General features: G+C 45.6%; 1 protein-coding gene across 1 annotated transcript in view; it reads left to right on the top strand.

Annotated features, from left to right (window-relative positions):
* Positions 1-22,186, top strand: part of LOC138497282 (dynein axonemal heavy chain 5-like) — a 1,499,851-nt gene that overhangs the window by 152,535 nt on the left and 1,325,130 nt on the right. The window contains exons 8-11 of the mRNA XM_069620634.1: positions 1,223-1,324; positions 4,672-4,858; positions 13,889-14,054; positions 14,158-14,251. Coding sequence (XP_069476735.1) covers positions 1,223-1,324; positions 4,672-4,858; positions 13,889-14,054; positions 14,158-14,251 — 549 coding nt within the window. The remainder of the gene's footprint in view (positions 1-1,222; positions 1,325-4,671; positions 4,859-13,888; positions 14,055-14,157; positions 14,252-22,186) is intronic.

The following is a 22,186-nucleotide window of genomic DNA, read 5'->3' as shown; positions in this document are numbered from 1 at the left end:
TCTGTAGGCATTCCTTTTTTCAGAATAATGCTCTGCCCTGTAGTCTTGTCTAGCTCACTCCTCACTCCCCTCCTAAAGTGTTGGCTTTGAATGTTCATCCACACCCAACAATAGATGACTTAAGGAACGGTACGGAACCCTCAACCCAAACCACACAGCCTTGAGAATTCTCCTCACTAGCCAAGAGATTCGTTCTTATGGCAGTTTTCAGATATTTCAAGAAAGAAAAAGCCATGGTGTTGGGAGGGCTCATCTTTGTGGTCATGATGATGGACAGAAGTTCGAGTTTTGAGGGCAGTGAGTTAGCCAGATTTCGATCTCATAAAGAGGAGAAATGTCATGCACGGTGGTAGTCGATGACTCCATGAAGAGGAGTCACAGTGGTGGCTCTGAGGAATACTGTGCGAAGGATTGTGCTTTTGGATCGGTGGAAAAAGTTGGTGCGTAGCCATGGCGGCTAGGCGGAATACAATGCCTTCAAAGTATCTCTTGACTGTGGGATGCAGGAGAGCAGGTAGCACAAGGTTTCAGGTAAAGGAAACGATCATTTATAATTGGTAAAGTTGGGAGCATTAAGCATGGAATTAAAAAGGCATAGGAGACGCAGACTAAAGGGGGCGTGATGGATAATCTGTATGGCTTAGAAGTTTTTGGCTTGTGAGGAAAGTATCCCTTTTAAGAATAGGAGATGAAGCATGGTGGAGATCAAGGCAGTCCTATGAAGTTGGAAGCATATTTGGAAAGGGGACATTATTGCTACTAGAGCAATGTGCTTGCTAGGTGAGGTAAGGCTTTGGCAGTCCTTATGCACTGAGTAATCTTCACCCTACTCCATGGCGAAACATGCACAAGCACAGTAGCTGGTCAGGAGGATCAAGATGAATTGATGGGCAGTGAGGATGATATTTGGATTATATGTTTAGTAAGATGAGGAAGTGAAGGGAGATAATGATACCAAGGGAGTGAGGGGATAATGATAAAAGCAAAGGTAGCTGTTTCATGATCATTTGGTGTGCCTGTGCTGAGTAAATATGAAAGAGGCTCTTTCTGGTGGAAGAAGCAGCAATTAAAACATAATGGGGTTGATGCCCACCAGGTACATTACGCAAATAACACAATTCTGTTAATGCCCCTATATTAATGTGGTTGTGATGTCATATGTAAATTTGCAGGCGGCCTTAACATGTTACCCCCTTTTCATTTGAGTTTTCTTTTTTTTAAGGAGGTGAACTTTAGCATGTTTGAGTGTATTAATGGGAGCGTTCTCCAAGGCATTGAAATGTTACTTGCCTGCGTTATGGTTCCTGCACTTAAATCGCAAGAGGTAAGTTATCTGTAGTTTCTATGTCTAATTTCCAAATCTGAAAGATTTGTATTCGTAGTTTTAGAGTGTGGCATCAAAGGGAATACGGCTTCCGAGAAGAGCACAATGTGATGGAAGGATTGTTACCTCTCCTGAACAATACGTTGCGCTATCGGGAGATGTGTAAGAGGTCTCTGCATACATTAATGAATAATAGCATTTGGTTTATAATGAAGATGGCAGGACATCATTTGTACCACTTGGGGATTAAACCACATGTGTTATGATAAACCTATTGGCTGTATCATTATGCAAAATAGACTCCTGGGCAAGTGGGGTTTCAAGTGCCGGTCCATAAATACTGTTCGCAAACTTTGCTACATGGACTCACCCTCCGATTCAGCCAACACCTTAAGTGTCTACAGAGCTATTTTTGTTGGCCATTGTTAACAATGTCACGTGCAGTTCAATCTATACTTCCATAAAAAGCAGCATGAGCACCAATGTAGTTAAAATATTCCATGTATTATACCTACAAGCAGAGCAATCGGATCCTGTGGCAGACAAACCATCAATAGCTGAAACCCTCCTATTTTTGAAGTGTTGTCGGTATGTGTTTGGGATAAACACCTATGTAGACTAGTAGTTTATCTACAACTAAAAGAGCTATTCTTTTCCTTGGAAGGCTCTAAACACATTGTGACAGAATGTGGTGGTAAACTAACTATATGGCATCAGGGCTCTTTCTCCACTGGGGATACTGGTGTCCCTCAGGATCCCTAAGCTCAACAGATTCTTCAGGACCTAGTGTCCAGCATGCTTCGTCACCATAGTCTCACTCACAGAGGTATAGTGGTCAGCTCACTCCTTTGACCAAATCAGAGTCAGGGTTATATGCTACCCAGTTTTGCTTCTTCACCCAGATGTTAGTTGCAGGGATGTTTCTCTAGCCCAATTGCAGTCTCAAGGATATAGTATCTGGTTCACTATTCATAATCCAACTGGGGGTATCGTGCCTGGCTTACTACTTCCTGCTCCCAGGAGTATGGTGCCAAACTCTCCATTTATGAATGCCCAGCCCACTTGTCACAAATGTAGTAAGAGCCCACTGAGCAGTGATATAGTAACCAGGCCATTGCTTAGCAGTCCCAGGACTTAAGTGTCTCCGGCTTCTGTTCCTGTAAGGCATCTCAGGCTTCCATGCCTCGAAGGCTTCTCCGCTCTCTAAGGGTGAACCGTTCACTCAAGCTGCCCAGCTTTCTCAGGAACCTCCGTGCTTTCATGACTGCTAGCCTGCATAGTTGACCCAGTAGGAGTGCAGCCTCTGCTGTCTCTCTGCTGTTCTCGCCATCCGGCTTGCTTCTTTGCACCTGCCTGATTGCTTCACTCCTCGCCTAACTTCCTCTCACCTTCACTAGGCCTCTCCATTCTTCTGCCAATCTATTATGGCACCGGATTTGTTCCGTTCTGTTTTCTGTAGTATGGAAAGGGGTCTATTTGCCTCAGCTGTGCTGGTTACACAGTGTTCTAAGGCTTCATGAGCCTCGGTGACCACCTTTAGTCAGGGTGAAACTCCCACCTTCCTTTCCTGGCTCCGTGCTTTAAGCTCACAGCACCTCTGGAGGCCTCACTGGTTCCTGCCATGCTGCTGTCTTCCTTGCTTCTGATTCACTTGCTGAGTGACTGCGGGGATCCCTGCAGATATGAGGGACCCGTGGAGTGGGTTTGTCTGTTACAAACATCTTTGCTCCATATTCATTGCTATGTGTCTGCTGTGCCTTTCACCACAAGGGACCTTACTGTCATTTGGGACGCTGTGGCTCCCTAGTGTCCTGCGCAGGGTGTTTTAGGAGTACCTCCTCATCTAGAGGTTGTATAGTCAGGTGGGGTACCCCTAACAGATGGGTCGCCAAGGGCTGGCTTCAGGCTGAGATCCTCCCAGCGTATCCCAGTGCTCTGAAGAGGAGCAATCGTAGAGATCCCAATATATATGAAGGCTCCTCTTCCATGGGCCTCCTACATGGAATGTGTGGGACTCTCGGTACGTGGCCCATTTTTCCATATCTTCTGATGCTAGGTCACTATACTCCGAGAAGGGAGTATGGGCTAGCAGGGGCACTCTGTTACCTGGGACGTGAGCTACAGGGAAGGATTTGCAAAGTCACAAACTCCCCTGCATGCCTTGGGTTGAGTCTGGCCCCTGACCTCATCACAAACGCCATCGCCCAAAGGGTGTATCCTGGACTGTAAAACACATTAATACCAATGTATGCCCAATTTTGAGGTAACTGCGAATTAAGAATTAAGGCAATGAACTGAGACAGAAAGACAAGGATATACTTGGGAATGTATTTATCATATAAATGCCTGGGGGCATGTCTTGATTTAATTACTCAGACGCCACATTAAACAAATGATGAACATAATTGATGCAAAGTTCCCTGTGAAACTCTTGCAGGCAGAAGAATTTTGATATGCTTACAAAGGTTTACACAAAGACGCTTGCAAATCTGCTGCTCTGCTTGAGCAACCGTGGACTGTGCCATTCACAGCACATTTATGATTGCCCACATACGTGTCAATTGAAACGGAGCTTCACAGGAACAGAAAAGTGATTTTCACAAGGATGCCTTTTCGTCCACCATAAAATTCTGGTGGGACTTTTGTGTTGCACAGGATTCCATAGAAAGACAATTGTCAGATTATCAAAACAAAGGCAATGTTTAACAGATAGCATGTGTTGAATGTAATTTAAATGCAGAGAATAAGTATTTTTCTCACAGTGTACAGTACGACTCAGCCTATAAACAGCAGCCATTACCATTGCCTACCATTGCCTATCCCACCTTTAACTCTACATCCCATGCGTTGAGTTGTGCAAAGGTTTTTGCAAACCATAGTGTAGTAACATCTGTATTCTGCATGCTCTCTCTTAATTATTGAACTCTTGAATCACCTTCCGAGTCTGTTGTGTTGGCACTCTAGCTTTCACCAATAGTAGTAGCCCGTGCACTGACTCTTCCATATTTGGAAGTAATGTGCTCTTTGTTAATTTTCTACCTGCCATCTGATCATTTACATGGCACAAACGATCAATCTTTAATTTTTTTTAGCCTTAACCCTTGTGCCGGATTCATTAGGATACCATGCTTGGTTGCCAACGTTAGATGCACGATCGACCTTTCTCTTCTTTGTCTCTGCCAGACCCCTTTTCTGATGAGTAATACATTTTGGTTTGGAAATAGGACTTATTTACCTGATGACAGAATTATGAAGTGGAAATAAAAAGGAATGGTCCAGGTTTCAATAAATGGATTTGCTTTTCTCCTATTCACCTTTTATTTTTTTATTTTTTTTATAAAATCCAGAACTGGGGAGCAGTGAAGGAAGGTCTGCAGAGCTCTGAAGTACAGGACTTTCTCGACTCGCTTGATACGTTTGTTGCAACCTTGTCTTCCGCCCGACAGAATTTGGAGGGGAAGATTGAGCTCCAAAAAGTGGATGTTGGGGAATATCTGAACAATTCAAACAATCCTGCAGACTTTATAACAGCAGGTTTGTATTGTCTCTCCTGAACGTAAGCACTTGATTGTGTTCACATATTAAACAACCTCTATTAACGATTTACTTTGTGGAAAATCTGCTCGAGTGATAATACAGAACATAAACTATGTAAGCACGGCATAAAATGAAAATGACAGTTCTGCCCATTTTCCAGCCCTGAAAGCCTTTTCCACTTTGCCTGCCACATGCTATGAAAATTGGCTGCTTGTCCCAGGCTCCCAAGAAAGAGGGCTTCTGTAGGCACCTCCTATAGATGGGTGGGACTCCTTGGAATTTTACTCCCAAGGTGTGAATATGAGGGGGACCAGAGGTCACCACTTGGAAAAAACCCAGCAGGTTAAGGTCAGTCATTTGCTTACCTTTATTACGATCCTCTCCCACCAGGCCCTGCTAGTTGCATGATACTGATTTAGTAAAAAGAGCTGATAGACCCTGGGCTTGTGCGGTTTTGTTGTTTTTTTTATTTATTTTTTATATACGAGGAACTGATCACAAAGGAACATACATTAGATAAGAAATCAGAGTTGATGGAAAGCAGTGAGCATCTTACAATGGGATGAGTTTGAGTAACATTCTGACCAGGTTGTGGAGGGGAGTAAATGGAACAGTCACTGGGGGCAATACATGGGGGGACTTGCATAGATTAAGGTCAATCAACATGAGACTTAAAGTGCGGGTAGGCGGTACGGCTAGCTCTGCTCAGGATGTGACCATGATGGGTGAAGTGCTAGAATGGAGGCAGAGAAGGTGAGGGACAAAGGAAGGCTGTAAGCAGCGGAAGAATGTTAACTAGAAAGCAGATGCGAGATAGGTAAAGATGGTACCTTGGAGGATAAGGGATCGGCTTTTAGTTTGTTTCAAACAAATTGATGTGTACTAATTCTCAGTTGTCCGGGGAAGAGAATACCATTCAAGTGTAGCGGAATAGGAGGAAATGTCAGAGTTAAAATTACTGACCTAAGCAAAAGACCTAAAACACACCACAAAAAGTTCTAACTACCAAAAGTTCAAACTTTTTGTGTTATGTGTTTGGGTGGGGTCGGTATGGGGACACTAAACTCTGCTCACTACAGTGTGCAGTATAGCGAACGGGGTGTTGCGTGGGACACCCCTGCAGCTCACCCTAGCCGAAAAAAAAGGAAAAAAAGCCAGGGGCTGCAGGGGTGTCCCCCTCTACACCCCGCTCACTATACTATGCAGTTTTTTAAGTTTTTTAAAGGTTTTTTTTTTTTAAATAAAGGACCCTGCCGTGCCGGTTTTCAATCACAGAAGTGAAAGGGAACTGGCGCTGCAGGGACACAGCGAGTTGGAATGAAAGGTTAGTAGGGGGCTGGGGTTGTTTTGGGGTGTGAGTGAGAGTGAGGAAATCTGCGTGATTTGCAATGGAAATGTTTGCATGGGAAATGTACGAAAATTTTGTAATGTGTACATTTCCCATGCGAATATTTCCGTCGCGGGAAATTCAGCCGCGGATAAATCACGTAGATCCAGTGTAGCAAGGAAAGCAGAAGTGAGAGGAAGTAGAAGGGGGTGAGGTGCCACAATGGTAGTGGAGGAGGTAGAGAGAGTACAAGGAGGGACCTGGTAGCGAAGTTCATGATCTTGTGGAGAGGACAGAAAGCATACTTGGGGAGACCAAAGAGGATGCTGGCAGAGTAGTCCAGTTTAGAGGAGACAATAGTTAATAGATGGTTGGCGGTGTTAAAACAAATGAGGTGCCTGACTTTTCCTCATATTAGGCGGTTTAGGGGATCCGCCATTGCAGTTTTGGAGAGAAAGTAGAGCAGGTGTAAGAAGGGTCATAGATGATGCTGAGGTTAGTGAAATGCTGCTTTGTCCATCCTCTGTCTGCTGTTGGTGTTCGATGGGGGGCTAGCACTGTCTTACTTTTTGTCACTGGTGGGAGCCTCTGCACAACAATGCCTTTCTTTGATAGAAGATACCGCGCCCTTTGTCCCCCAGATCTAGCCCAGTAAATTGTTTAGGATTCTTGGATTAGCAATGCCATGCCCATGGCCACGAGCCTGACTACCCCCTGGATGTTTAGACGGTTGAGTGCTGAATAACAGCATGGCTTTATTGGTGGTAATGGATATCTATCCCAATAGGTCACCCATGAGGTCAAGTGAGTCCAACATCAGAAACCGTGTGTGTGTGTACACTGTGTATTGTCAGTGGCATGATCATAAGTGGAGATTTCTTGATCAACAAGGTGCATATATTTAGCTCTAAAATAGAAATCCACTGAAGAATGAAAGGGCACTTTTAAAATTATGTAAAATCTATACTATTAGGGTCAGTAAGGTATATAGGTATGGTTGGCAAGGTATATAGGTATGGTTGGTAAGGTATATAGGTATGGTTGGCAAGGTATATAGGTATGGTTGGTAAGTGTATGCAGGTCAAGGTAAGACCTATGGGAGTATTGCTCTGGCAAATGAAAACAACACCACCACATGAGCTATTTATGAATGCTGCATCCCCCAAATCGGAGTCCGTCACTTTGCATCAAGACCCACCGCCCCCACCTCACATTCAGTCCCTTTTCCTGCTGGACTTCAACAACAAATAGTCACAGTAATAATATAAATTGTTACATGTTTTCCTATGGTGCTTATCAAGTTGCCCTTAGTGCTAGGCGCTGCAACATTTTGTAATGGTATTACTCACTTTAATGGTACTCAATATATCAGTCTCCGAAACAATGATGGGATGAGTCTGACATGTTGGTATTTGAACCCGTGAATGCAGGGTTTATTCTCAAAAAGGAGGCGGGCGCTAACCTGTTGTGGGTTCTTACTTTTTAGTCTAAGGCTGGCTGGCAAGAAAGTGGAAGACCTTTCTGAGCATGTCCCTTTTAGATTGCTGGCCGGAGCATTTTCCCAGAATGTATTCTTCTACAGACAGGGTCTGGAATTAAAAAAAAAAAAAAAAAAAAAAAAAAATATATATATATATATATATATATATATATATATATATATATATATATATATATATATATATATATATATATATATATATATATATATATATATATATATATATATATATATATATATATATATATATATATGTATATATATTCATTTCCACTGGTTATTGTGCTATAGTCGGGATCTGCTTGCTCACTGGGGTGTTGAAGTGGCGTGGATGTCTGACATGCACTAACACAGTTAAATACAGTCACACGGATCGTGGACATGGCTCACCTTCATAACATTATCACATGGTATGCTATGGATGATAACAAATCTGCATAGCCTGCAAAATGCACGAAATATTCTCTTTGCCCTTTATATTTATGTAAAGCATAATATAATATTGTCTTCATTATTTGATCCATATTTAATATTTATATAGTATAAAATACATTGATTCCAAGCTATCACAAGAATAATGTAATGTAAGTGGTCTTACATAGCGCCCCTTTCACACTATTGGTAGCCTCGCTGCAATACACTGCAAAGCTCAAACAAAATACAAAAAAATAAAACAATCGACTCCAAGTGTTAACAAAGGAGTGAGCGTCATAATGAACTGCTGTTTTACAGCTCAAGTTCGATTCTGCTCGTATGTGCCTCCAGAATGATCCTTGGTCGTATTAACGCTATAATTAAGCAATATGACCAGAGCAGCGGGGGCATTACTGACTTGGGTAATGCCCCGGGCCCATAGTTCGCGAGAGCCTTAGCGAAGGCCCCGGGGCATTACCTGAGTCGGTAATGACCCCGCTGCTCAGGTCATATTGCTTTTAGTACCCCGGCCCACAAGATTTGCGTGAACGGGCACTAAAAGCATTTTTTCTGTCCCAAAACGGGACAGAAACTAAAACGACCAAGAAAATGGCCGCCGGTAAAGGGAAAACCGACCTTTCCATGGTGGCCATCGGGAGCGGACGTGCAGGGAACAGAAGTGTTTCCAGCGCGTCCGCTCCCGAAAAAAAAAAAAGGAGAAAGTAAGTGGAGTTGGGAGGGTGGAAGGAAGGGAGGGAAGGGACAGCAAAAAACCTACCTGCGTCCCCGGCAGGGAACGATGGAAGCCTCCAGCTGCGTGGAGGTGCGGAGTGGGGATGGCCCCAGTCTGAGTCTCCACACGGCTGGAGGCTGCCATCGTCCCCCACCGGGGATAAAGGAGCAAGACGGGAAGTGCGGTGGGGTGGGGAGGACAGGGATGAGGGAGGAAAGGGGAGGGGAAAACCAAAAAAAAACCCTTACCTGAGTCCCCGGCGGGGGGCGAAGGCAGCCTCTCAGCTGTGGGGAGGCTCGGAGCGGGGATGGCCCCGCTTCAAGCTTCCTCATTGACTGAGGGACTGCCACGCCCCCCACCGGGGTCTCGGGTAAGGTTTTATTTTTGTTTTCCCTCCCCCCGCCATGGACAAGGAGGCTGGAGTCCCGGCCGAGAATCGAGGGATTCTCGGCTGGGTAACGACCTGGCGAGAGTCAATCAGAATGCCTGTTGCATTCTGCTGGACTCTCGCCGGGTACTAAGAATGCATATGGCTATGGGTCACTGTGGCGAGTTGTGCTGGTATGATGATGAATGAGAAAATATACCAGGTCACACCGTATAGGCTTGCTTCCCATACAAGTGCTCCCTGGTCACCTGCGCTCTGCTCACCAGCCTGGGGACTCCTGTTTCCTTTTATATCCAATCTTCAGGGTCTCTATGTACGCTCCTTTACATCTCTTTGGCGGTTTCCACCTTTGTCCGGACTTTCTTCTCCTTCTGCTCTTTTCTTTTACAGTCCTCCCCACTCAAAATTCTCACTTTCTCTTGGAGTTCCTCCCTTCTTCTTCATAGAACTTAGGCCCACCTTTTGTATTCCTTTCTCACTTATTTCATTCTCGGATCGACTCGTTCAGCCTTCTTCTTTGGAACTTCTTTTCTCTGCTCTCCCCTATTATCCATCATGGTTTCTTATTTTCTTCTCCCATCCTCCAACTCATTCTGGTCACCTTTGCCCTACTCTTTTTCTTTCTCCCTCTGGCAAACTTGCACTTTTCCCCCTTCTGTACCCTCAGCATCTTTGATGAGAGGGCTGATGGGTTTCTTAGCAGCAGTCTGCCAAATTCTTCACTGATCTTCTTCTCACTTTTCCAGTTAGGTCACTCTGCTGCCCTTTCCTTCCTGTTGCCTTCTTCTTCCACCTCCTCACTTGTTTGCCAGATTGCTTCCTCCTTCCCTTTAATTTTGTTCTGCTTTCCTTGTAGTCTGGTCGTTCTCTCCCTTCATGTGGTGCTGCAACGGTTTTTCTTTCCCTGTAATCCTCTATTACTCCTGGTTTCCCCTTCTCTTCCTTTCCTTTGTTTTTTTCATAGGGCCTCTGGCACCTTCTCACACTGCCAGCTCATACTCCACTCTTCTCCTCGCTTTCTCTTTTGCCACCACTTTCCTTTTTGCTCTTGGGGGTCCTATTTTCTTTAACGATTTAGGGCCTATACTTGGGCCTACCATGACTTTCTCCTGGGTTCGCCTCTCACCTGGTCCTGTCTCTACTAGTGTTTCTGTCCAAACAACTCTCCAGCCTCCCCTCTGGGTCCTCCTTATTAGCAGCCAGTCCTTCCATGTTGAGGTTTTCTCAGTCTCTCCTTTTTCTGTTCCACCTTCCTCCTTTTGCCTCTGGTCCTTCTCCTTCCCTTCATCCGCCTTCTCTTCACTTGTGGTGTTACTGTGATCCTTCAATGCCTGTCTTCTTGCTTTCCAATTTGAGCTTGCAAGCTCTGGGATGTACACATTTTATTCAGACTCTCATTGGCTGATTGGGGTCACACTTCCTTTCCCAACCGAACCCAGTTGCCTTCAGGCCGCCATCATGGAATTTGCCATCTTGTCCAGCTCTACTTTCCTCTCAGCAGGAGGACTTGGCAGTCGTTGTCCTCCTGTGGCTCTGAACAATGAGGACCCATCACACATGCCCACTAGTGTCAAACAGATCTGTTATTGAACTGCCAGAGGCCGTAATGAAGTGCATGGACCACTCCCATCACTCCTTCCTCCCATCCACCGCCCTTCCACGGGATCACTGGTGCTGGTCCTCTCCGGGCATGCTAGCTCTCCCCCTCCTTTCCAGACATGCCATGCCCCTTATGTTGGCCATGATGGTCACCAGCCTTCCCAACACTGTACCTGCTTGCAGCGACTTATCTGCTTTGCTACCTTCACCATAACACCGACCGAATTCACGAGGCAGGTGACACCTGAACATGTTTCCCCAGTCTTCCTCTAACACAGGCTTATGGTCTCCCCCTCAAAAATGGGGCATCAACATAAATCTCAACAAGTAGATGGTGGGGGGTGTCCTGAACTTCTGCCAAGGACTGGATCAGAACCCGAACCCTGTGATCAGAAGACTCAATGCCACCACTGCAAACCCCTTCAACCACTACCCGCGGCCCATCATTGCGAAGACCCTGTGAAACTAGCCCTACAAGTCCACACAGACCAAGAAGAATCCTAACCCACAACTACATACTCAACCCGAGAAGATGGAGTAATGAGACTCAAGCCTCCTTATCCAAAAATCACAGCTGATGGATAAAATCTATCAGCCAGAAGGAGAGAGAGAGGTGGGGGTGTCCCTGGACACTGTCCTGGTTTAAAACTGCATGTTGCCCCATGTACTGTTTCTTGAGGCAATCCGTCATAGTGGATTATGCAGGGTTTCCTTGGTATGAGCACAGGAGGATATTTACTGCGGATGATGAGCCAGAGAACCACGTATAGGGAGCATGTTACAGCTATGGCCAGGATGGACACCTGCCACGCATCACCTGTAGTTGAGGGTTGGGTAGCAGGAGACGTTTAGGTGTTATAGTGCCTCTCTGAAGTGGGCCCTGGTGGGACTTTATTTTTCTATTCTCAGCATATGGCAATGTGCCTTTGTTGGCAGTCATACAGTCTCCCCAGGCTTTCCACACTTGCAACCGTGCTGTTGGCACATGATTGGCCTACAAGCAGGGACTGCATGTTATACAGGCAGATGTCTGCTCAACGGGCCCGTCATTACCAGCCCACTGCCAGACATACGACTGTTGATTCAGGCTGACCTTGCACCGTGGACCTTGCACCAACTTTCTTGAGGAGACTACCCCTCTCAGTCGCCCCTGAATTGTTATGACACTTGACTGTAGACCCACCCTCGCACTAAACAAGCAGTTCTCCAAGACACATGTTTACCTTATGGCACCTTTGTCTACGTGGCTTAGGACCCACTGTGCAGCCTGCCACATATGTTGCTCTGTACCTTGAGCCCCTGAACTCTCCCCTGGCCCCCCATCGCTCCTTGCGGGTCTCAGACTATCCAAGACACGTCTCATTGATATTGTCATGTGGGCCACCAGAATAGACATTTACCCAAGTCCAAGCGTGTGCTCCACTGACCAAGTAGAACCAATGCGTACACATGGAACTACGGCACTTCAAACCTGTTCTCAACGACACTGCCTGGGTCCCAGTGCCTCTTCCAGTTCCCGAATTCACAATACTCTGCAATCACTGGTACATACCGAACCATGCACCAAGAGGTGTTGGACATAGGGCCGAAGTGAGCTGTGCAAAAACATTGTAAAATGAGTTCTACCCATTTTCCCTCACTGTGTACACTGCAAGTTCCTGTAGGCAGTGTGTACACATTTATCAGCCAGTTGTATGTTGAGTGATGTAGAGGCCAGTGTGTGTTGGTCTTGGCTGCTCAGCGGCTTCTCACATGGAATGCTGAGACAGAGTATGTCTATGCTGTGTGCATGTATTGTCTGCTTAAGGTATGCATACATGCCTTTTTCCATTCTGGAGATGCATGCTCGATCCTGTTCTCTTGCCACTCTGGGCTTTGTACTTCTGGTTTAGATCAGGTTGACTCCTGGTGTACACAAGTCCAGGAATGTGGACATGTGTGACTGGTCAGCAGGGTCATCCTCAATACGATACGGGGCATGTTCACATCTAGGTTAATGATGTGTGAGCATATTCACCAAGGGTAGGGTGGGATTGTGCTCCAACCTCCTAGGTCCTCATGCCCTCCATGCGTGATAAGGTCCAGGTTCACTGCTACTCTGTCCTCCCAGGAATGCAGGATCAGCAGTGGCACATTTCCCCCTCCTACTGCCATGCTCGCTCTCAAGTACTGAGACAAAGGGCACTTGGCTTCCCCATCAGGCCAGTCCACCATTTTGCTTCTGTGTACGGAGGACACTGCTGCCACCTTCTCATCTATAGTCTACTGTAGATATTACTTCTTGCCAATGATTATCTTCACACTGAGGGTCCTGAACTTGAGTGTCTGATCATCTTGGATGGTGAGTTTGTCCTCACTAAATTCGTGTGTCTGGACGCAGCCTTCTCCAGAACGTCAAGATTCACTTATGCGTCTCCTGATTTATGGGTGGCTGGTGTAAATCTGGGATTTGGCTGGATTGCAATCTCCAGAATGTCCGCTGCAGCAGATTTGCCCGTGGTGGCGAAAACTGGATTTTCAGGAAATCTGCCAGCAGTAATAGTATTTTCCACAGACGTCCTGGCTGGCTTTGTACGTTTGTTTTAGATTTAGCACGGGCGGTAACGTTTTCTTTTCATTACGCCTTAGCACTGCCATGGCAGTACACATGCAATCAGGTCTCATTACTCAGATAAGCACCGTTCACTATAGGCACTGGATACCACCCGACTTGTAATGAAACCGTAAACATCTGATTATGTATTATTATTGCCCACTTGGAAAAGGTGTCGTTTTCCAGAGCTCCTTCAACCTCTCCCACCTTGTTATTGGCAACATCTTTCACTAAGGTAACTGCTTTGACAACCTTGGTATCTGACCCAATGTTTTTATAATCCATACACTCAGTGTGTCCATCGGCAGAGTTTCTGGAAGCGTGCCCACTTTGCCAGAATAATTGGGAACAAGCCTAGAATGTGCAGTGCTGCAATTCTCCGATTTCATGTAGAAATGTTTTGACTAGTTGACCGAGCATCTTGCCTGGCTGCTGGTCCAGTGGTTTACACGTGTCTTTCTTCTCTGGCTAGGTGGCAACAGCGAGGTCATTGAGAAGCTTGAAGGTGCCCTGATGGTCTGGATTAAACAGATTGAGCAGGTTCTGGTGGAGAGTGAGCAAATGAGAAAAGAAGCCGATGACATTGGTCCCTTGGCAGAGCTGGAGTACTGGAAGTCCAGGATGGCATCATTCAACAGGTCACTGCACTTGCTTCTCACAATGCTGCACTTTACAGGGAACTACAGCATTGTGTGAAACTCAAACAAGTGTTTCTTTTGTTTCCATTTTGCCTCTTTACAGTCTTTTAGATGAACTCAAGAGCCCAAAAGTGAAGAAAGTGCTGAGCATTCTTCAAGCTGCCAAGTCGAGGATATTAAAACTTTGGAAAAAGCTGGTAATTCGTTATGTTACCTTCAGTGTGTTGTGTGCATTCAAGTAAACGTGTTTTGGCCTGCAGGCTGAACAGTTACTTAAATATGTTCCTCTCTTCAGTTCTCATTACTTAAATCATAGGATAAGGCCAGTTTTATTAGGAAATCATGTGTGCAATAAAACAACCTTGATTGAGTTCAAACGGATATTCTGAAATTTGGCTTTGGGTGACACAACTGAACAGACCATATTACTTGAAATAATAAATCTATGGACTCAATATATTTATGGAAATATATTTTTGTTTTGCATGCTTCAGTATAGATGCATAACATTATACCATTTGGCAGGCATGCAACGCGTGTTTCCTTTCTCCCTTGCTTGCCTAAAGAGTAGAAACGGAGTAGTTCCAATTAAATGTGGGGAAATGCCTGCTCTGCTCCTCTTAGTCATCTTCCGGGTCCACTTTTCTGCCTTCAGTGTGTCGCAGTTGCCAAGTGGTCCCATGTCACGCTTGATTTCTTCAGCAAGTCCATGCTTTGCACTTTAGATGCCGGGACTTGTAGCTTCATTGCTCCCCTTTAAAACTATTGGTCTGCTAGTCCCAGCTTGCAAAGTGCAAGCCCAGGACGTGCTGTCAGTGTCACACATGACCTGGAGCCACTTGTCAGCCATGTCACTGGACAGAGAGATAGCGGTAAAAGTTGGCAGCAACTGTTGTGGGCGGAGCTGAAATTGCTCCACACAAATACAAGTAGAACACGTAGGGCCCGATTCATAGACTATTTGCCCGGTTCAAAGTGAATTTGCACTGCTGAAAATTGACTTTGCCCGGACTTTGAACTGCAAGAATACACTTTGTACAGTTCCATGAATCAGGGTTTGTCTCAGTAGTGCAAAGTAACTTTGAAACGGGCAAATATTCCATGAATCAGGCTCATTATGTAAGGGTTAACTCGGACTTACTCGCTCTACCTTCTGTTGGCCTTTTTAAGGATGCAGGTCTTCTGAAATATTTCACATATGCTTCTCAGTTGGGTGATGTCATAAGCCTCACCGAGGGATGGGGTTTCTCCACCTGTAAATGTGTTGTCCCCTACACTTTGGACAGTAGCTCAGTGACATAAGTTATGCAGCAAGAGAAGTGGATGGGAACGTGGCTAAGGGAATGCAGTCAGTTTCCTGATGAATTTTCAAAATCCTTTTCTGAAAGTAAAATAATCCATTTGAGCCAAGCCACACGTGCCAGCACATCGCCTAGTAACCATCGCTGGAAGTTCACCTCTGTTTCAGAGCTGCCCCAGCAAGGCATTTTGGGTATGCAAATTCGCTCGAATGAAAGACTTTTGCTCCCGAAATTGCCTTCGTCTTCCAGGGCAGTGCTATTTGATACACAGCTGAATCATCCCAAGACAGACATTTCTCAAGACTGCAGGCAACTTTTCTGAAATGTGGTTTTTGGGGTGGGCGGGAGAGGGGGGTCTCTGGCCAACCTGCTGCCTTGCTTATTATGCCACTTTGCCTTTCTTAGCAAATAATTGCATTTAGCTTAGTTTATTTTAGTTTATTATTTGATAATGCGCTCCAAACCCAGGGGTAGCCGGGCGCAGCAGTTACAGGAATACTTGAGCCTAGTTACATACAAGGATGCATAAAGAAGATACAGTACAGGTGTTATTAACAATTTAACAGGCAGGTATAAAGGGTACAGGATAAGAGGGGCTCCTATACAATGAGGAAGTCAGATCAGGGATCATAAGTATCATAGTAATTATTTACAGTGGTTAATCAGTGGTAAATCCACGCCACGTCTAAAACTCGAGTATGGTAGATTAGCTCTCAATGCAGAGGGAAGGACGTTCCATGCACAGGCAGGTTTCACAGGGAAACTGGCTCCACCTGTTTTTGTTAGTCTAAATTTGGGAATTTCGAGTAAGAGGTGGTTGGAGGCTCTAGTGTGGTATGTTATGTTATTTTGCACTTATATATAGCGCCTTATATACCATTGGTATGGTCTGAAGGAGCTGGTAGGTTGAACGCCCTTGGGAACCGAAGTTCAGATCAGTAGAGAGAGTCAAAGGTGCATGTGTAGCTTGTGCGGTATTCTTGTAATAGCTGCTTCTTAGCGGTAGGTGTGGTGGTTGAGAGATCAGGAGAATGTGTTCGTTCTGGCGGGTTTTATACAGAACGGCTGTGGCTGCGTTAGGCGTGAGGAGAATGCCTGGTTGGGGGGTGGGGGGTGAAACCAGCAGTGTTTACTTAGAATGATGTGCAGTGAGCGGCGGATGTTGGTATGAGAACAGTTATACCGAATGGTATCATAGTCTCTCTGTGTTCTAGGTGAGTGGTGATGTAAAGGAGAGAGTAAGCGTGGTGGTGTGATTAGATGGGTTATATGCTCTTTTAAACGCTCTCTGCATTCTAAGCCATACTATATACGTCATGCAATTCTATGCGCTCCAGTCCATCCAATACTCCGTCTGCCCCGCGCGCTCTAGTCTGACCCGCACATGCCCTCTTGTCCGCCCCACGCATGCCCACTTGTCCGCCCCACGCATGCCCACTTGTCCGCCCCACGCATGCCCACTTGTCCGCCCCACGCATGCCCTCTTGTCCGCCCCACGCGTGCCCTCTTGTCCGTCCCGCATGTACTCTTGTGTACACCCATCCGCTCCATACACTCATCCGCTCCATACACTCATCCGCTCCATACACTCATCCGCTCCATACACTCATCCGCTCCATACACTCATCCGCTCCATACACTCATCCGCTCCATACACTCATCCGCTCCATACACTCATCCGCTCCATCAACATATCCGCTCCATCAACATATCCGCTCCATCAACATATCCGCTCCATCAACATATCCGCTCCATCAACATATGTGAAAGATTTTCTGGTTAGTCTAGCCGAAATGTATGGAGGTGCAGTATTGTTCTGTCCTTTATGGGTGAGGGATCGTGTTTTGAGGAGAACTCTGTCGCTAATTTTTAGCCAGTGATGATCTTTCCTAATGTTGGAGATGTGTGCTCTGCGGGGTATGTCCAACGCTGCTCTGAGAGCATTATTTTGTAGTGTTTGCATTTTATGATAGTTTGTTTATGATAGTTTTGCTGGCGCCCGTATAGAGGGCGTTACAGTAGTCTAATTTAGACATTACTAGGGCGTTGGCTAGTGTGATGCAGTTAGTTTTGGAGAGGTAAGGTCTGCAAGCCCTGATTAATTTGCAGGTGTAGGCCGTGGAGGATGCAAGGACGTTAGTTTGTTTTTTGAGAGATAGTGTGGCATCAAGGTAGAAACCTAGAGTTTTTACCTCAGTTGCCACTTTGATTATATTGCCATCTATGTTAAAAGCACGATAATTGGGGCTAAGTTTTTTAAGGTTGGAGTCGGAACCCAGGATCAGTATCTCTGTTTTGTCGACGCTCAGGCAGAGGCTGTGGGAGGCCATCCATGCCTGAATGAGGAGATAAATCTTATTTACTAGAGCTGTGTCTTCGACAAAGTTGCCAGATGTATGAGGATCTGCATATCGTCCGCATAGTTAGTGTATGTTATCCCCAGTCTGTTAAGTTTTTTGAAGAGTGAACCTTGTGGGACGCCACAGGTGATATGTATTGGGTCTGTGGAAGCTGAAGGGGAAAACACTCTTATCGTCCGGTTGGCTAGGAAGGATTGTACCCAAGCTATAGCTTCGCTTGAAAAATAGGCTGCTGACGCTAGGTGGTTGCATAACACTGCATGGTCCACCAGGTCAAAGGCTGCCGATAAGTCAAGGAGGAGGAGCATAGCTGTTTTACCTTCATCCTTCAACTCGTCGATTTGTGTCTTAAGGTCAATTAGGGCGGTGTCCGTGCCATGTAGTGGTCTGAATCCAGATTGGCGCGATCCTAGTAGTTGGTTCGTCTCTAGTTTTGTATCTGGAGGTAGGCTACTCTGTCGATAATTTTGAGGAGAAATTATACCATGGTCATGGGCCTGTAATTAGTAGGGATGGCTGGGTCAGGGGTCTGTTTTTTAAGGAGGGGCAGTACCCAAGATTCTTTAAGGTTTGTGGGTACAGAGCTAGTTCTAAAGGATGCGTTAATTAACTTAGCTATGAAGGGTGCTAAGTCTCTGGCTGCGTCCTTGATGACTTGTGCAGAGCAGCTATCGCCTTGACAATTGGAGGGTTTCAGGGAGGATATCATCTTTTCAGTTTCCAATATGGATATGTTGGTAAAACTGAATAGTTTGCGATTGATTTGGGTGACTGTTTTAGGTGTATCAGGCAATTGGGTAGTCTGGGTTACAGTGGCGCTCAGGGAAGCTTTTTTTTGCAATTTTAGATTGAAGAGTTGTAATTTTGTTGGCTAAGGCATTTTGGATACTAGTGCACCATTGTTTGTCCTTGGGAGCATTGTCTATGGGAGCAATCGGATTTTCCATTTCCCGAAGGATGGAGAAGGGTTCTTTAGAGTTACAATTCGCTTTGCTGATTCTCTCGTTGAATGTGTCTTTTTTGGTTTGATTATTTCCTTCTTGTATTGTTTAGCAAGGTTGTTGAGTAGTGTTTTATTCTCAACTGAAGGTGTGTGCCTCCAAATAGCTTGTAGTTTATGTTTTTGGGTTCGTAATTCTTTGAGGTGGGGGGTAAACCATGAGTTAAGATGGGCTTTTCGTTTACTTTTGCGTTCTTTGATGGGGGCAAAGGCATCCAAGGCTTTGGACATAGTATTGTTAAATGTCTCAACTAACGTATTTGGGTCAGTGTTAGTGGTGCTAGCCATAAAATCTGGTAGGAGAAGCGGAAGTAATTTTTCAGCCGTAATATCTTTATTGTTTCTAGTAGGCATGGGTGGTGCTGTTTCCAAGTTAACTAGTTTAGGGGGCTCAATAGTAGATGAGAAACAGATAAGGTGGTGGTCAGTCCAGGTTTGTGGTAGTATATTAGTAATGGTAGTAGTGCAGTTTCTGTTAGCTATCCAGTCTAATGTGCAACCTTTCATGTGTGTAGGGGCTAAGACTTTTTGGGAAGGCCATGATCGGTTTCGATAGATTGGATGGAGTAGGCCTGTTTATCCTAGACATCATTGAAGCCCAGATTAAAGTCACCTAGTAGAAGGAGCTGGGTGGAGTCTTTGATGATATTACTGAGGAGGCTAGATAGGTCTTCTTCGAAGCTGCCTAGTGGGCCTGGTGGTCTGTATACCAAGAGGACAGTTAGAGTGCTGTTATTTGAGATAGGAATTTTAGCCAAGAGAACTTCACAAGATGTGATTTCAGGGTAAGGGGAAAGTCTAGCAGCTAATTTAGTTTTGGCGATGATGGCCAGGCCACCTCCCCTAGAGTTGGGTCGATCGGCTCTCAGTATATTGTAGTTGTAGGTATGGCAATCATGAGTGCGGGACCTGCAGCATCATGGAGCCATGTCTCAGTGATCGCAAAAAGATCTAAATTGTCCGTGGCAAGTATGTCAGCAATTTCCGTGTTGTGTTCTACGATGGATCTCGCATTGATAAGGGCTCCTGACAAGGTAGAGGATGTAGTTTTTTCTTGTACGAGTCTGGGAAAGGGAAGGTTAGGCTTCTTCTGGATCTGCGGGCGGTCAGTTTGCCCTAACTGCAGATAGACGACCTAAAACACAGACAGGTTGAGGTTGGGGACAGTCGGAATTAAACTGGATCCTGGAGGAATAGTTCTTTTGTTTTTAATGTCATAGAGATGTGGCAGTCTAGCTCTGAGCCGCATGTTTCTCTCTTACAAGTTGCACAGTGTGGTGTTGGTCTGGGCCATTGTTATGGTAATAATGTGTTCCAGAGGAGGGAGCAAAGTGTGTATGTGAGGGAGGTCTTAGTGGTGCAATAATGGAAGGAGGCTGAGAACAAAGGGGCATCTAGGTTTCACAATACAGTAGTGACTGGGGTGCGTGCAGCAAAAGGCATCAGAATTTGGCAATCCTAACAGTGACTAAAATGCATACAGCGAGAGGTGTCTAGATTTGGTAGACCTAACAGTGACTAAAATACACACAGCAAGAGGCGTCTAGATTTGGCAGACCTAACAGTGACTAAAATGCACACAGCAAGAGGCGTCTAGATTTGGCATACCTAACAGTGACTAGAGTATATACACCTGGGTCTATATTCCACTGTGAGGCATTCAACAACATACACTTAGATTTGGCAAGCAGGTTTCTACTATAGTTGGTAGTGTGGGCAAAGGGCGAACAAATGGTCACATTCTAAGTGCAGTTATAGGGGTACTCTGATGACCATTATGAGGATAATCAGACAAGAAGAGGATACTTTGAGTGTATATCACCCGTATGAACCTTGAGCATGATTTATTAACACAGTTAGGTAGCGTGCACGGGTAACATGCTTGGAGAAACGGGATGTCGGCAATAAGCATGAAATACTACACATGCTGCCATAATGCGCTAGCGGGCAACCACAGAGCGAGGAAGTTCCAAGTTCAGGCAGAGATCAAGTCAGGAAGCTGATCCATTATAGTCTCAGCGGATCAATATCAGTATGGGCATAGAGTGTTATCTTAGTGTACAGAGATGGAGGTCCAGAGGGTCTGGCAGATGGCGGAGTCGGCAGAAAACAGGCTGAGAACAGGCACCAGCCTTGTCCTCGAGGGCCTTGGTGAGAGAGGGCCGGCTTCGCCTGCCGGCGCCCAATGGCTGGTTTAGTAGCTTCGGTAGCCAATCGGCTGTGCTGGGACTGCTACTGGGTGCCTGGTAAGGCACAGATGGTTAAAGGCATAAATAGGGTGGCCATCTTGGAAAGAGGTACCCCGTGTACCTGGATGCTATTATTGAGCACAAAGCATGCTCTTTCAGTGCCAGGTGGGTGCAGGGCTGCATGGGGCACGGTTCCTGGGTGGGGATCGTGTTATCAGGCAAATACAAATGAAGATGAAAGATCGAAAATTCAACGGCGAAATGCAGGGAGTAGAGCAATAGGGCAGCGTTTACCCGCGAGCATCAGCTGGACCGTGAGGCATACCTCGGCAGGCCCGCTGCTCATGCAGTGATGGGGCCACGTGTGTGGAGCTCCTGCTCCTCGGCTCGAATCGGGAACTGCAGCTAGCTTTTACATATTTCTGGGCACGCTCCGGATCTTATCAATTTTCTTTGTGGGTCGATAGTTGTGACAAGAGCACCATTAGGTAACCTGACCAGTCACAGAAATGGGGCATGAGAATATTTTACAGTAGAAGTTATGAAAAAGATCTGTCGAACTAGTTTGCCTTCCAAAAATCAGTTGGATGTGTATTGATCATGCAGTGGCTTGCCATGGCTTGCAAACTGCCACGTACCTTACTCGCCCTCCACTACACAAACCCACCCGGTGTAAACACGATGCAAATCTGCTCCTTCTGCCGCAGTGTGTCCTGACCATATACACTTATGTGACACCACACAAACACCTCCACACCTCAGAGTAACCATGGTGTGATCTCTCTTTTGTCTTTGCAACAAATGCACCCTGGTAGGAGACTGCTCTAATCTCTTAGATCAATTGTGTTTACAGTGCATGCTACCAAAATACATACACAATACGTGGTTTTAATCTGAGTAGTACTCCACAGTATACATCAGGAGGACCATTTTAACTAGAGGGAGCATAAACCCAACATGCTTGCATGGAATTATGGTCGACTTTTGTTAGATTTCTTATTCATCATCAATGGGGGTAGCCTAGCCTTGCAAGACTACCAACAGGATTGATGTTTAAATACAATGTTATAATTATCATAGTTTTAAAATGAAAATAAATTGCTGGTACTGCCCGTTACACATGAACCAAGATCTTGGATGAATTATTTCAATGTACACCAGTATTTGTACATAATGTGAACTAAATAAATCAGGTGTGCCTGACCAGTGGGTTCCACTTGGGCATGGTAAGGCAGGTGTGTCTGGCCAGGCTATCCACCTGGCCATGGTAAGGCAGGTGTGT

The sequence above is a fragment of the Ambystoma mexicanum genome, chromosome 5q (genome assembly GCF_040938575.1).
Source record: "Ambystoma mexicanum isolate Mex_15411 chromosome 5q, UKY_AmexF1_1, whole genome shotgun sequence".
NCBI classification, from domain to species: domain Eukaryota; kingdom Metazoa; phylum Chordata; class Amphibia; order Caudata; family Ambystomatidae; genus Ambystoma; species Ambystoma mexicanum.
The sequence above is the reverse complement of the archived record's forward strand: the minus strand, read 5'-3'. Positions and strand labels throughout refer to the sequence as shown.